The sequence below is a fragment of the Acomys russatus genome, chromosome 22, assembly GCF_903995435.1.
Source record: "Acomys russatus chromosome 22, mAcoRus1.1, whole genome shotgun sequence".
NCBI lineage: Eukaryota > Metazoa > Chordata > Mammalia > Rodentia > Muridae > Acomys > Acomys russatus.
In genome coordinates this window covers 43,343,074-43,358,398 of record NC_067158.1, presented here as the reverse complement: position 1 = coordinate 43,358,398, position 15,325 = coordinate 43,343,074, and the positions used below count along the sequence as shown (strand labels likewise).

Genomic DNA, 15,325 nt, shown 5'->3' with positions numbered 1-15,325 from the left:
TGCTGGCTCACCATCAGCACCTGGGCTGGGACTCTTTCCCTCCATGTGATTAGGCTAGCGGTGACTGTCACAGCAGCTCTTATACCATTGCTGGCATCCCAAGAGGAAGGCTTCCCACAGCATTATAGCAGCAGAGCTGTGGTTCATGGGTGGAGTTGTCTTGGGAGACTCACTTATGCATCTTTGTCTATTTTCCAGGGTCTTGGAAATCATGTATCATTCTCTACGAGCCTTTATGGGATTATGGGGAGCATACACAAGCTATGCTTTCCTCTTATCCAGGGCCTGTCAACGTGCCATGTATCCATGGTGCTACCTCACTTGGCCTCCCCAGTACCGTGTAAGTGGACAGACCAGCCGCTTTGTTCCCAGTCTTGCAGACATGAGAAATGAGATTCAATACTTTTTAGTGTCCGACCAAGGTAACTCAGGCCTTGGAAAGGTGTGTCTGTCATGGCAACCTATGTTCCCCAGCACAGCTAATGAAGACGTGGCAGAGATCTAAGTTCGAAATCTGGGCATTGGGGAGGGGGGTACCTTGATATTCTGAGCAGAGCCTGGCTGCCTGTGCATTAGTCCCTCACAGCACAGTCTCACATACCAGTGGGGCAGCACTAGGCCTCGAATAAAACTGACTTGAATGAAAACTGGGGTACAGCCTGGTAGTGGTACGTGTGCAGAGCACACACACACACATACACACACACACACACACACACACACACACACACAGAACCCTTGGCTCAATCCCCAGGACCATAATGAGTAACTAATAAATAAACAAGTGCCCGAATTCAAGCTAGCTATGCCACCTTCCAGCTGTGGGCCTGGGCTTTTTCATGTTACCTTAATTTCCTCATCTGTAAAAGAAGAGTGATGAGCATGGTGGTGCCGGCTTCAGGGGCTTGTCGTATGGATTCCGTGACTGGGTGTATCAAACGGATGCTTGGAAAGAACGTGGAAGACTTGTCTCCGTGGGAACAAGCAGGAAGAGCCGCTGCCGAGAGGACCCAGGTCTTGCTACATCTTCTCAGCTCTTCCTGATGTGATGTGGAGCTTGTTTATCACTGTCTGCCTTGCTGCTGCTGCTGCTGCTGCTGCTGCTGCTGTTTTCTTTGACTTGATACAACACATTCCCAACAAAGCAGAAACCCCCAATCCATGCTAATGGCTGCTGGAGGACCGCAGGGTTGGATATGAAACACAGCCGAGACTCATGGGCACACCATGCTTTCCTTAAGGGCTCTCGTGAACACCGGGTCTCTTTTTGTTGATTTATCTGATATTCTCTCTCTCATAAGTGAAGGTCACTTTCCCTTTTCACTCTGTCCCAAGAACATCTATGTGCTCACACTCAACCTCTCTCCACTGCACTTCTTTTTCACACACATGCTCTCTACTCAACCCAAGGACTCCTACAGACACAGGCCCTCATCTTTCTGCATCCTGGGTACCTTGCCGGCACGGACGCTCTGATGTTTCCGTGATCTCTCTGAGCCCATCTTATCCTAAATCCCCATGAAGATGGATAAAGAGTCCAAAAGCATACTTGCCAGGGCAGGAAGCATGATGAGGCTGTGGACACCTGCATCTACCTTCCCCTGGGATGTTCAGCCCACAAAGGCCCACGTTTGATGGTCCAAGAAGGCCAGCGAAGGTTTCTCCCATTAGCTCACCTGTATTCTGCACAAACAACCCTTATGCGGCCCAGAAATCTGCTGTCATGAGCTGCTGTTGGAAGTGCAGGTGCTCCTGACCTAGGGAAGGCTTGGCTCAGAGAAGCTGCCTATTTCCCCAGCTCAGGGTGAGGGAAGAATTGAGCTGAACATGCACCTATGCAGAAGGGCAAAGAGCCAAAAATAACTAGGCGCAACGACATTTTATTTGACAGGCCCAGAAATAGAGCTCATACCGGAGCACACCAGGGCTCTAGCCAGAGTGATTCTGAGACCTTCCACAGTCCCCTCCCCCAAAACACCAGCGACACCAGCGCTCCAGTCCTGCCTCACTGGCCTTCTCAGAGCCAGACTCTGTGGTCTCAGGAAATACTGGCTGGGCGTGGCTCAAGGCTCGGAAGATGGTGCTGAGGATAAGGAGATGAGGATGGAATCTGGTGAGGTGGTCTAAAGAAGGAACAAGAAGGGAACTACAAGAAGTGGGAGTTCTGACACAAAGAGGGTGGGTGAGACACGCTAGGGATCACCACAGAATGGGAACGCTGAACATGAAGACAGGCCTTCGGGATACAGTGGGACCAGCAAGATCAGCCATGGCATAGAGGAAAGCCCATGGTTTCCCTCGGGGATGGGAGCCCGGCTGACGGCAAACTTCTGCTTTCTTCTCTTCTCTTTTGATGGGAAAGGCGAGTGTTGCAGTTCACTCATCACACTTTGACTAGCAGAAAAGAAACTGCAGAAAAGAGAAGGGTGCCTGGGTGTGAAAACAGACCAGGAGACAGCCTGAGTGTGAAAACAGACCAGGAGACAGCCTGGGTGTGAAAACAGACCAGGAGACAGCCTGGGTGTGAAAACAGACCAGGAGACAGCCTGGGTGTGAAACAGACCAGGAGACAGCCTGGGTGTGAAACAGACCAGGAGACAGCCTGGGTGTGAAAACAGACCAGGAGACAGCCTGGGTGTGAAAACAGACCAGGAGACAGCCTGGGTGTGAAAACAGACCAGGAGACAGCCTGGGTGTGAAAACAGACCAGGAGACAGCCTGGGTGTGAAAACAGACCAGGAGACACCCTGGGTGTGAAAACAGACCAGGAGACAGCCTGGGTGTGAAAACAGACCAGGAGACAGCCTGAGTGTGAAAAAAACAGACCAGGAGACAGCCTGGGTGTGAAAACAGACCAGGAGACAGCCTGAGTGTGAAAACAGACCAGGAGACAGCCTGAGTGTGAAAACAGACCAGGAGACAGCCTGAGTGTGAAAACAGACCAAGAGACAGCCTGAGTGTGAGAGGAGAAGGGATAGGGAACGGAAGGGGAGAACAAAAGAAAAGCAAGCAGACAGGAGAAGGATTCAATGAATGGTCTGCCCTTGAGGCATGCCATAGGCATACAACAGTGCTCGGACACTCATGCCCTGTTTCTCCAGACCCTCAGTTTTAGTAAAGGAGCATAAACTACTGACCACGCAAAACCTGAGGTAGAAGTGGCCAGTGGCCACGGGGGAACCGACTAACTATGCTTTGAATGGAGAAGGGGAAAGCAGGTATGCTGCTGGTTTTCTGTCAACTCCACCTAAGCTTGAGCCATTGGAGAGAAGAGAGCCTCAACTGAGAAAAAAGCTTCCATAAGATTGGGCTGTAGAGCATTTTCTTAGGGATTGATGTGGGTGAGCACAGCCCATTTGGGGGTGAGGCCACCCCAGGGCAGTTGGTCCTGGCGTCTATCAGAAGGCAGGCTGAACAAGCCATGAGGAGCAAGCCAGTAGGCAGCACTCCTCCATGACCTCTGCATCAGCTCCTGCCTCCAGGTTCCTGCCTATTTGAAGTCCTGCCTTGACTTCCTTTGATGAAGAGCAGTGCTGTAGAAGTTAAGCCAAATAAACCCTTTCCTCTCCAACTTACTTTGGTCGTGGTGTTTTATCACAACCATAGTAACCCTAATTAGGACAAAAGACTTCCTAGAGCCAGTGGCCTTTTCATGAGCCTTGGAGGTTTATATAGGAAGGAAATCGGGGAGAAAGGACATGCCACAGTCCAGAGTACATTCCCACCTCTTAAAGGCCAGGGGCCATGTGCTCTGTGCAAATTGATCCCTTTACCCTGGGTATGCCCTTTGCCTGGAGCATGATTTCAAGTGCCCATGTGGATCACACTAGGTCAGAGGTGAGTTTCTATTGACCTTCAGCAAATGGAGACAAAGACAAGTTGTGAGTTGTCGAAAGGACTATCTGTCAGTCATTCTGTCTGTCTGTCATCATCTACCTATGGGGTGTGTGTGTGTGTGTGTGTGTGCATGCGCGTGCATCTGTATGATATGCATGTGTGCTCACCCGTGTATGCAGATGTGGAGGGTAGAGGTCAACACAGGTCATTTGTTGTTGCTTCTCCATCTGATTTCTTCTGAGACATGGTCAGTCTATCATTGAGGCTGGAGCTCCTTGTTTGGACTAGACTGGCTGGCCAGCAAACTCTAAGGATCCCTCCGTCCCCAGCCCCACCATCTCTGCTCCCCAGTGGATAGAGTCACAGGCAGGAGCCACCATGTCTGGCTTTGCTGTGGGTCCTGGGCTTGCAGACCCAAATCTTCAAGCTTTCACAGTAAGTGTTCACCCACTGAGCCATCTCCCCACCCGAGACTGTCTTTCCTGGGCTTAGACGATCTGTTTTCACAATGTTTTGGGTTCTTCCTAATTAAAACACAATTTTTGTTACATTTATCTATTTATCAGGGGAACGCATGTACCATAGTTTGTGTGTAGAGATCAGAAGACATTTTTCTCTTCCTCTACCATGTCTATCCTGGGGATGGCATTCAGGTCATCAAGTTTGGTGGCAAGCACCTTTACCCGCTGAGCCAGTATCTTGTATGCTTTCTAGATTGGCCTTGTGTGCTTGGTCCTCTTGCCTCAGTTTCCCAAGTGCTAGTTTGACAGGCATGCACTGCCGTTCCTCTCCCTCTCTTTAATTCTCTGATTAAAAAAAAAAAAGCACCTTGTCCTTTTGATAACATTATGTTGACAGAGTGCAACATGTTTTCTTTCTTTTTTTTTTTTTTTTTTAATATTTTTAACTTATCAACTTTCTAGCTGGCCAATCACATGCCCTAAGATATTGCTGACCTTAAGCCACCTCAGAGTTTGAGAACAGCTGGCTGATGGGATGGTCCTTGGAGACCCCAGAGGTGAGCAGGGCTATTCGAACAGTCTATTTCCCCATTCTCCACTGCTCTAGATCTCTGGCTTCCCCCGCTGGGTCACCTAAACCCCCTTGATTGCCTTGGTCTCTGCCGAGGTTGAGGTGGGGTATGGATTTGCTCTTCTCTCCCTGTCTCCTTAATGGCGAGATGATCAACTACCTTACACGAAGGTAGGCACAAGGGAGGGCAGATTCAAACAGCCTCCTCCTGGGGCCTTGGGATTTTACTGGAGTACAAAAGCTTAATTCAGACCAATGAGTTGTGATAATGGAGTTTTCAAGTCCTTCTACAAGGCAGGGGGGGGTGGTGGTGGATGGGAGGGGGATGTGGGTGGGGGGAACAGACTTGTTTCCATATAAGGGCTTTCTTCTGCAATGAGGCCACACCTTTCGAATAATAGAGCAGAGTGATAGAGCAAGGGTAAAAAGTGACTGTGTCTTCCGCACCTCAGGGTCACCATGAGTAGAATTCCCGGCCTTTCTCTTCCCCTTCCCCGTACAGGAGCCAGTGGGCCCACCCAGTCTCATTCCCTGAGCAACGGAAGTTATTCAGTGATCGCGTGTGAGGACCAAACTGTGTTTAGGTCAGTTTTCTGAAGTGTGCCCACTGCTCCAGATGAAAACGGATAGTGGGATAGGACCCCAGTGCTCCAGAAGACAAAGGCACACACGGCTGGATCCAGAGGGCGGCATTAAGTGAGACACCTCTGCATGGACTGCAGTCGGGAAAACACAGCTGCTTAAAGCTGACAAAGGTTTGGAAACTCCATCTCTGACTGCAAGCCACAGGGGACCCTGTTCACTTGCCTGAAGATAGAAGGAATCTGGGCCCACAAGACAAGATAGAAACTCTGGAGGAAGGCCCAGAAAGACAGGTGGACATCCACAAATTCTGTCTTGCCTCTAACACCCCCACCCTCTCTTAAAACAAGCCAACATCCCCCCACACACATATCATATTAACAGCCTAACATAGCTATCCTCTCAGCAACCCCAGCATTAAGGAGGCTGAGGCTGGAAGAGCTCACGCTTCAGGCCAGTTTGGGTACATAGAATCATGACCCTGTCGGAAAAAAGAAAAAGAAAAGAAAAGAAAGAAAATCAGGGGGGAAAAAATCTGTGGAGTATTTTTCTTTTGATGGAAAAAAAAATACAGATGGGATCTGGGACAAAGCCACCCATCTTTTGTTCCCTTGGACACTACATGGAATAAATAGTTTCCTGCATCACAGAGGAGAATTTTAAGTGCTTTGTCTCTGTGGAAGTGGGACAGGGATTCTGGCAACATCTGTCCAACTTCCCAAGCGCCCCATTGTGTTTGCAGCTGGCGAGGCAGGCAGCGTCCTTCCTCCTTCCCGGAAGCCCCTGGTTTGGAAAGTGAGACCTCCTGACTCTGTACATGGCCCACTCACCGGGAGGCTTCTCCACATCATCCAGGACCCACTGAGACAGAATCCAGGGCCACTCCGCCATCTACTGCTTTGCTCTCTAGGGTGTCTTTGACCAAGCTAAGGTCTGAGAGCCTTCTAGCTGTGACTGAGGTGTCAGGGGCCTTACACAGGCAACCCAAGAAACAAACAAACGAACAGACGAACAAAAAATGAGCAAGGGAGACCCAGATCTCTGCTGATATCCCCACTGTGTCCCGGATTACCTACTCTGGCCTTTATCCTCACCGCCCACGCCTGACCCTCCAAGACTGGCATGACTTGGCCCACAAGTAGTAACAGACAAACTCCTCAGGGAAAGGACTGTGCTCTGTGATTTCCTATCTATTAATCGTTCCTATCCACACACACCACACCAGTGCCAAAGGGGTCAACTTTCCAAGGTGGGTAACTGTCTCACAGCACTAGCCCTTGGCCCCCAAGCAGTTTTCTCAGCCAAGCCCTTCTTATAACTACAGGGCACGCCCTGAGCTGCTTGCCCTGTCTTGGAGGCCCGGCTCACCTGCAACTGGCGACAGAACCCAAGTGTACTAGCAGCCTGTTTCATCCTTCCTCCCCCAAAGCCTACGATGTGCCCTGATTTTCGAGGGGGGAAAAGCTGTTTGCGCACTTCAAGGGGCTCACCCCCTTTCATTTGGGGCTTGGGTATGATTGCACTGGCCTAATTAATTCGTTTTCTTTTAGGTCCAAGTGGAAGCCGGAGCTGGGAATGCAAATCAAATACAAACCCGCTCTGGGCGCCAATACTCCGGACAATTAAAACAAAGAGCGAGGCAGCCGCGGCGGCGGCACCGCACAAAACCCTGGGGAAACATCCAGAACGTGTCGCCAATCAGGCAGCAGGGTGGGGCAAGCCTGGGCTCTAAACATGCAAGCTGGAAAGCCGCCCCAAGCCCTGCAGGTGGACAGGTGGAGGTTGGCAGGGGTCAAAATCCATCCCTAAGGATTAGAAACCAAGCGGCTGCGTGGCTCAACTCCAAGGAAGCACCCTCGGCCCCCGCCCTGCGGGAATGGCGCCCGGACTACAACCCCCTACTCCACCCGCCCCCAAGCCACCAAACAAACCCCATTGCCTAGTGCCCGGGCGCGAAGTGGGAATGAGCGACAAGCAGCAGGGTGGGCACAGGCTGGAGATGCCGGAGGGAGAGATGGAAAAGGGAGGGAGTTAGGGAGAAAGGACGTGGAATGAAGGAAGAAAAGTGGGGAGGTGAGGTGTGTGTGTGGGGGGCGGTATCTCGGACTGCAAGGGCGCGGAAGAGGCGGAGGAGGAAGCAAGAGAAAGGGATGGGGGGCTGCCGAGAGCCCCGCAGACCCCGTGGTGAACAGTGGCCGGGGGGCGGGACCACGAGGTCCCCACCTGCGTGGGCGTCCACGGCCCGGAGGGGTGGACGCCGGGGGCTAGGAGTGAGCCACCAGGGAGGCGGGCTGGGCAGGGAGGCCGAGGGAGGGAGGGGACGGGACTGCGAGTGGGGAGGAGTCGGCGCTCGGCTGGGGCTGCGGGGGCGACGGCGGGAGCGGCGGTGGCGGCAGCGGGTCCGGTGGCAGCGGCAGGTGGCCCCGCGCGCGGCGGGCCGCCGGCCGGGGGCGGGCGGGAAGGTGGCGCCTCAGGCGGGGGCCGGTCCCTGCACCAGGTGACCTGTTCCGGCCGGGATCCGGGCGGCCTCGCCATGCAGTGGCGCGGCGCGGGGCATTGGTGGCCACGGCGGCGACAGCAGCAGCAGCAGCCCCGGCTGCCCGCTTTTGGTCCTCGGGCCGCAGCCATGGTCCCCCCGAGTGGCGGTGTTCCCCCGGGCCTCGGCGGCCGCCCTACCAGCGCGCTGCTCCTTCTCTTCTACCTGGTGAGCGCCGGACCCTACTCGGGTCCTTCCTTTTGCGCGGGCCCTGGGGACGGGGTGGGGTGGCCTGGGACCCCAGCCTCAAGACATGGGAACCTCGCCGCGAGTTTTCTCTCTTCCTTGCTATTGCGCCCCGGGCGCTCCCAGCCCCTGGGATGAGTACCCGGGTGCTTGAACCGGAGTTACCGGCTACTCTCGCTGGAGTCCATTCTTCCTCATTGCCTCGCTGGAGACCAGGGCCAGGTTCCCCTTCTTGTCCCCAGTGACACTGGACCCTCCCTACGCTGCATTCGCCTCCCGCCCCTTGGAGCTTGGTTTCCCAGCCCTGTCCCCACCCGTCCTGGGCTTTTCCCTCACCTTCTTGAAGCTCCTTTCCTTCTTGTGTCCAACTTCTCCTTTTCCCCTGCCACCCACCCCGACCCTCCTTTGAGTTTGCACTCGGTCCTTCCGGCCAGGACGGTTCTGTGCCACCGCGCCTCGCCTTTCCAGAGGCTCTTCAACTCCTTGGTCACTCCAGCCAAGTTGCGGATGCCAGAACGAAATCTACTTCTTTGTACCACGCTTACCGCCAGAGTGGCGACTTTAGCTGCGTTTTGAACGTTGTCATTTCAGAGCTGCCTTTGGCTTATGCATGTCAGTTTACAAATTGCACACTTCTTGCCTTCTGTTAGACTTAGGAGCTGGGTGGCAGTAACCTATTTTAAACACCACGGTAATTGAGACCCTCAGAGAAAGGTGAGGAGATATTGCCCAGTTCTTTGGATAATTCCTTGTTCTATTTGTTCCTGCCTTCTGAGCAATAGTAAATTTACAGAAGACTACACCCTTGCTGCCCAGCCTACCTTATGCTCTGGGATTCTGCGGAAAGCTTGGGTTATCTCGCCATATATTACTGTAAATAAATGAAAAGTAAAATGCTGAATCATGAAACTGATGTAATAGGAAATTCACAGAATGCTTTAAAACAAAACAAAACAAGCAATGTCATTGTCCAGAACCCCATTCATGTGGCACTGCCAGTGTTTTCAGTCATCTTCTTAAAAGCTTGCCCGCTAAGGAGACACTGACCAGAATTGGAATTTGGGTTTGAAGAAAGTTGTTACCCAAGCCAAGTTTGCTGGTGTCTTAAACACTCTTTACTTCTGCCGTTTTCATTTCTTGAAGCAAGACAGTGTGAAAATGCAAATTGTAACTGTGCCCCTCTCTCTCTACCTGTTGAACAATCCTGGCTTATGCTTATTATATTTTAGAATTAGCCAACACCAATTTTGTGGTTGTGTTTTACTATATATTTTCATAAGAGGGTTGTCAGGAATAGGAATGATTTCTTTTTTCGCCCAAGGGATGTTATTATTTAATATTTATGCCACAGGGTTACAGTACACAGACTCATAAATAAAGCTGCCATGACAAATGACAGGGTTTTCATTTAAACAGATGATCCTGCATACAGGGGCACTGCTGGTTAGTGCAGAAAGAGAATTGATGTAGCTGAGCATTCTATGAAATATTTCCACTCAGGTGATCTGGGAAGTTCCATGTGAGACTGTCAAGGTCCAGGTGTGGAAGTGGGGGTGCATTTTTTGACAGCTGACAAAATCAGGTAACAAGTGTAAAACCCAAAGGCTAACGTGGCAGAGACAGAAGATGGGCCAAGTACGAAAGTTCTATGCTCACCAAGGGGTGGGGGGTTGAAGGAACAGATAGATCCAAGAGAGGAAATAATAGCATGTCAGTAGGAGTGACTGAGAGGCCTGTAACTTAGGGAGTACCACATGGAAAACATCTTGGTAGTTGGGGAAAGGGTCGATACGAGGCCATGATGGAGTGTGCCTGTCACGGTCCCTGATTAAGTGCTGCCTTCTGGTGGCTTCCCATGTCCTGAAGAGCCACACATGGCTGACTGAGAGGGGTTTGCCCACTCAAGTAAGATGCACCTGGAGTCCAGAGGCGCTCTCTGCGTTTTGTTCCGAGTGTCCAGCCATGTGCTGGGGATTGTACTTTCATGGGTGCCCTCTCTACCTGAATTGTTTACAAAAGGTGGAACTTTTAGATCTTGGAGAAGTGTGGGGTGTGAGCTGGGGAAAATGTAAATCAGAGAGAGAGAGAGAGAGGTGGGGGGGGGAGGCAGAAAACAATAAAGATGCATCACGGGTTCTCCTCAATCAAGGGGTGCTTCCTGGAGGAGCTGACTCGTTGGGAGGGAGACAGAGGCAGGTGGAGCCAGTGGTGAAAGCCGGTCCTGCATTTGGAAGCCATAAAAGCAGATTCCATTGTGCTAAGTCACATTGTGTGGTCACTGTCCAGCACTAACTAATCTCAGTAATACCCTTTGTGAGATAGTAGCTGTTATCTCCACACAGAGGGCAGATCTGTCTCAGAGAGGGTAAGCAGGCTGCTGCAGGCAACACAGACAGCGTGAGATGATGACGCCCACGTCAGCATCCTCTCCCGAACCCTCACTTTGACCTGTGCTAGCTCATTGTCTTCTGGATTTTGCTTCTTATGGACCGTTCTCCTCTTGTGTAAACGTAAAGTCCATTAGCAGAGCTCCAGCAATTAGCAGGTGCTGTGCAACTGTCCAGGATGTGAGGTCATGTCTAAAGTAACCTAAAATATACAAAGCAGGAAGGACAAGCCACAGAATAGAAGCAGGATGTTAAAGAGGAAAAAAAAAAAAAAAAAAAGTAAACCCAGAAACTATTTGCCATTGGTAAGGGTGAGGTAAACACCCAGGTGCAGCGTTTGAGCTTGTGTCATTGTGTCCCCAGCAGACAGGGGATGGGGTGTACTATAACACCAACTCACTGATGACTTGGGGTTTGTTCTTATTTCACGTCAGCTTGTGTCACAAACACTGGGATACAAGCAGCTTTCCGAACATGCCCTTCTGGGGAGCCTGTCCCCTGGAGTCAGGGTTGGGAGGAAGGGTCACTCCCTTCTTCATCGGCTGGGACAAATTAACCTTCTGTGTCAGCCCAGAGGAGTGCTGTGACTGGAACTAGGATACCACAGGAGCATGAGACATTGTGAAGAGGCCTGAAAGACAGGTCACAAAGCCATGCCTGGCAGATTGCTGAAAAGGTGATTCCTGGTTCCAGGGACTGCCAGAAAAAAATCCTGAGGTCACCAAAGGTCAAGATGTCGAGGGCCTCTAGGGAGAGTGAGGGCCTCCAAAGCAAAAAGTTGAAGGGCTTCTGTTTAAGTCATCGCTGCTGCATTCTTAAACCACCGATGCCTTCCTTCCTCTCCTTGCCTTGTGAGAACAGGCCCTAGTCCTGCCCTTGACATCGAGGCTTCTAGAAGGCAATTCTGTCCTTCTGAACTCCAGACTCAAATGAATACCTTTTTTCCTTAAGTGAGAAAATAAATCTAACTATAGGCAATATCGATGTCAGCTGTATAGCTGAAGTGTTCAGAGTGGACATTTGAGCATGTTAGACAACTGGGGACAAAGAAATAAGAGGACATTAGCAGCTTAGATATATGTAGAGGTCGTTAGCAGACGGCTGTGATAGAGTCCTGTGCCCGAACCTCTGTAAGTGAGTACATCCCATCCATTATCCACTCAGGAGTATTCATCATCCTTTCACATTGAGCAACACAGGATGTAAAAAAAATTTTTTTAATGTTAAGGACCCTCTGTTACTCAGCTTGCAGAACTATGAGTATAGATATTTGGAATTCAGAGGTGATCTCCAAATTTCCAGTTTGCCAGTGACGTCCCCGTCCTGAGCATCGCTTCTGACTCTGCCATGCTGTGGGCCCTGCCTTTTGCCTCCTGCTTTCCCTGCCTGGCAAGAGTGCAGGAGCCAGGCTGGAGAGATGGCTCATCGGTTAAGAGCACTGACCTCTCTTCCAGAGGTCATGAGTTCAATTCCCCAGCAACCACATGATGGCTCACAACCATCTATAATGTGATATGATACTCTCCTCTGGTCTGCAGGTGTACATGCAGGCAGAACTCTGTATACATAATAATAAATAAACAAATCTTAAAAGAGAGAGAGAGAGAGAGAGAGAGAGAGAGAGAGAGAGAGAGAGAGAGAGAGTGTAGGAGCCATAGGAAACGTGGTAGAAAAGAAACAAAGGACCCGAGCAGTTCTCTGACATGGTGGGTAGGCTGGCACAGATCATAAACAGCCCAAAGTGAATTCAGTTACTCTGTCTATCGGGTTGTCCTGTCCCTCAGAGGGAAGGCACTGGGGGGAAAGGTAGGGGCATTGCTGATGGAAGTCCTCCCTTGGCAGCTCCTGCCTCCTGTCGTACCTGGAGAATGGCTTGCTCAGGCCGGCGTGTATAGGTGAGCCCATGTGTCTCTGTGTGACAGACTTATCTCTTCCCCAAAAGATGTGGGGTAGATTGACCAGAGGAAGTCTTGGTTCTTCCCACATCTAAGATGGCATGCTTGAAGTCTCCAGCATCTCCCTCACCTTAAACCAAAGAGCGGAGACAGGAAAGTGAGCTGAGGGCCACATTTGAGGGTGTTTCTGGAAGACAAGAGACAAGGCTAGAAAGTTGGGAAAATGAAGAAAGGAAGAAAAAAAAAAAAAAGATTGATTACACCTGTCACAGTGGCTAGCACATAGCAGTCTCCCAATGAAATGAAGCCAAATCAACCAACCGTATTTGTCCACAGAGGTTTCAGTTGGGAAGAGAGCGTGCTAACTAGTATTGAGGGTCTCTCACACAAGTAGAAGTATTGATTGTTGTTGATGGTGCATTGCTGTCTGGCTCTGCCTGGGAAGGGGCAGTGCTTGATGGGAAATGTCTCCCCAGACATATCTTGATGGTCAAGGCCTCGTTGACGTCATCACCCGTTCTGCATAATTGCATGCTTTGTGGACATCAAGGGAAGTTTTGCTTGTTTAGTCAGCAGAAATTGGACAGAATAAGGCTTTTAAGCCAACACAATTACTTTTTTGACCTATGGAAAGTTTGATCCAGCCAGTTTGGAGAGAGAGTGTGTGTGTTCTGGAGCCAAGGTCTTCGTAGGTGATGGGTGAAGTGAACGGGCAGGAAGGAGAAAACGAGACACGATTATTGTTTGCATAACCGAACGGCTCCCACACACTGGTAAAGTGTAAATGAACTTCCTGTGGTGAGAGTGAGTGATGTTACATTTTCCAATCCCTGTTCATTCCTTCAATACCTAGCGGACCATGTAGAGAAGAAAGCCAGTTTCTCAGCTCTGTGGAACAGGGCTATTTGAACAGAGTTATTCTTTATTGATTTGTTTAAAGGAATCAAATGCACTCATCCTAAAAGGAGTTTAGGCCAATATGGATAGTTTGGTTGTTGTTGGTGTTGGTGTTTTTTTTTTTTTTTTGGCCTGGAAATATATGGACTCATCCACCCGCGATGAGCAGGCTGAATCAATGGGTTTAGGCTTCTAACTTGGGATTTTCATTAATTGATCCATTTCATTTTCTAGAAATATTACAATACACAATTACAAAGGCAAAAGAGGTTATGTTTTGTTGGCTGTGCATGCCATTCTCAAATTGACTTTGTTGGGGCCCCCTTCTGTTGGAACCAGTTATCTGAGGAGTCTGGAGTCTTTTCCCAGCCCCGAGTGTGCAGAGCAATCCTGTGGCTTCTGGAGTGCAACGTCGATATAAGTCATTTAAACAGCAAGGCATGAAGGGGCCAGACATGCCTTCTCCACCCTCAGTGCCTTGCCTAGAGCTGCAGTGCATTTGAGCTGTGCTTTTTTAGTTTTTCCTCACAGCATTATTTTACAAGGCTAGAATATAAGTTCAGAACCCAGTGCGGGTAGGGAGGATGGCAAAAAATTTTTTTAATTTAAAAAATAGGTTTAAAAATTTTCTGGACACATAAAAAAAAAAAAAAAGATTCTAGGACATAGGCTGTGTGTTTGAAAGGTTAGGAGGTGAGAAAGGCTGGGAGAAGTTCACCCCCAACTGATTGAGTGGGTGTCACCTTCTGGGACCTCTCAGGTCTTAGCTCAGGTTTTGGTCCTTGGGCTGGTGGTCCTGATGGTAAGAGCGCTGCAGAGGGAGCCAAAGAGGGTGAATGGGGAGCAGGCTCGTGGTCATCCTCTGTGGGAGAAGTTGAAACAGTAAGAAAGGACAGGGGAGAGGCAGGTGGATCTCTGTGAGTTTGAGGCCAGCCTGGTCCACAAAGCAAGTCCAGGACAGCCAAGGCTACACAGAGAAACCCTGTCTCGAAATCCTCCCCCTCCCCCGCCCCAGCTAAAAAGAAAGAAAGGACAGGGGACTCTAAACTTTGGGGCAGATGTTTTGGTTTCTATATACCTGCCGGGGCTGTGAAGCAACCCCAGGAGATTGACTGTCCAAACATCTGGCAGGCGTTTTACCCACTGTTTAGTTGCTGTTGTTTTCAAGGAACATACTAATTCCCATCATTGTATGCCAAGGTCTCCTTTAGAATCTGGAGCTGTGACAAGAATATAGGCCCCGGCCTAGGAGTTTCTAGTCGAGGGAAAGTGTGAGCAGGTCTTTTAGTTTATGTTAACACAACCTGGCACAAGAAAATACCTATGAAGTTTGGACACGTGTCATGCCCGAAGCTGGAACTCTTCAAGTTAATTGCCTTATTTTCCTGGCAGGAAACAGCTGACAACCACACACATGGCTTGAGCCAGGAAATCAGCTCTGGCTTAATCAATATTTAGAGTGTGATGTGTTACTAATCGGTGTTGGTTTTGTACATAGCAGAGGTAGCCACGGCTCATGGTGTAGCAGCTGCCCTCTGGGTCGGCTCCAGCCTGGGTGAGGCCAGCCTCCTTCATTCCCTCTGCGTGATATGATGGGGCCAGACGTGCCCCTTCCCGCTCTAGCTGTCTCTAAGACTGGAGATGTTAAGTGCTGCTCAAAGAACTTAGATCAATGCTCTATTTTTGACACGTGGGGCGATTTTAGGACATTCTCTGGGACCAACGCATCCCCTCTTATACCGTAGAAACGCTGCCCTCTTCTTGAAGTCCCCGTTGCACTCCAACTACCATAGAACTTCTCCAATAAGTGGTCTCAGTGCCCAGCCTAGCATCGAGTTCTCCTCCATTTTGAGTCTTTACTGAAAGAAGCAAGAGCAAGATGTCAACACCCACCTCGTGGGAGGCTCATCAGGTCATTGTGCCTAATCGAGTCTGACATCCCATATCACCCATAGCAACTCCACACGGGCCTT

The 15,325-nt window shown here is 50.2% G+C and overlaps 1 protein-coding gene across 1 annotated transcript in view; it reads left to right on the top strand.

Annotated features, from left to right (window-relative positions):
• Positions 1 to 7,918: 7,918 nt before the first annotated feature.
• The window catches only part of Sel1l3 (SEL1L family member 3), a 115,676-nt gene continuing 108,269 nt past the window's right edge, over positions 7,919 to 15,325 (top strand). The window contains exon 1 of the mRNA XM_051164724.1: positions 7,919 to 8,155. Within this exon, the coding sequence (XP_051020681.1) occupies positions 7,985 to 8,155 (171 nt within the window). The 5' untranslated portion in view covers positions 7,919 to 7,984. The remainder of the gene's footprint in view (positions 8,156 to 15,325) is intronic.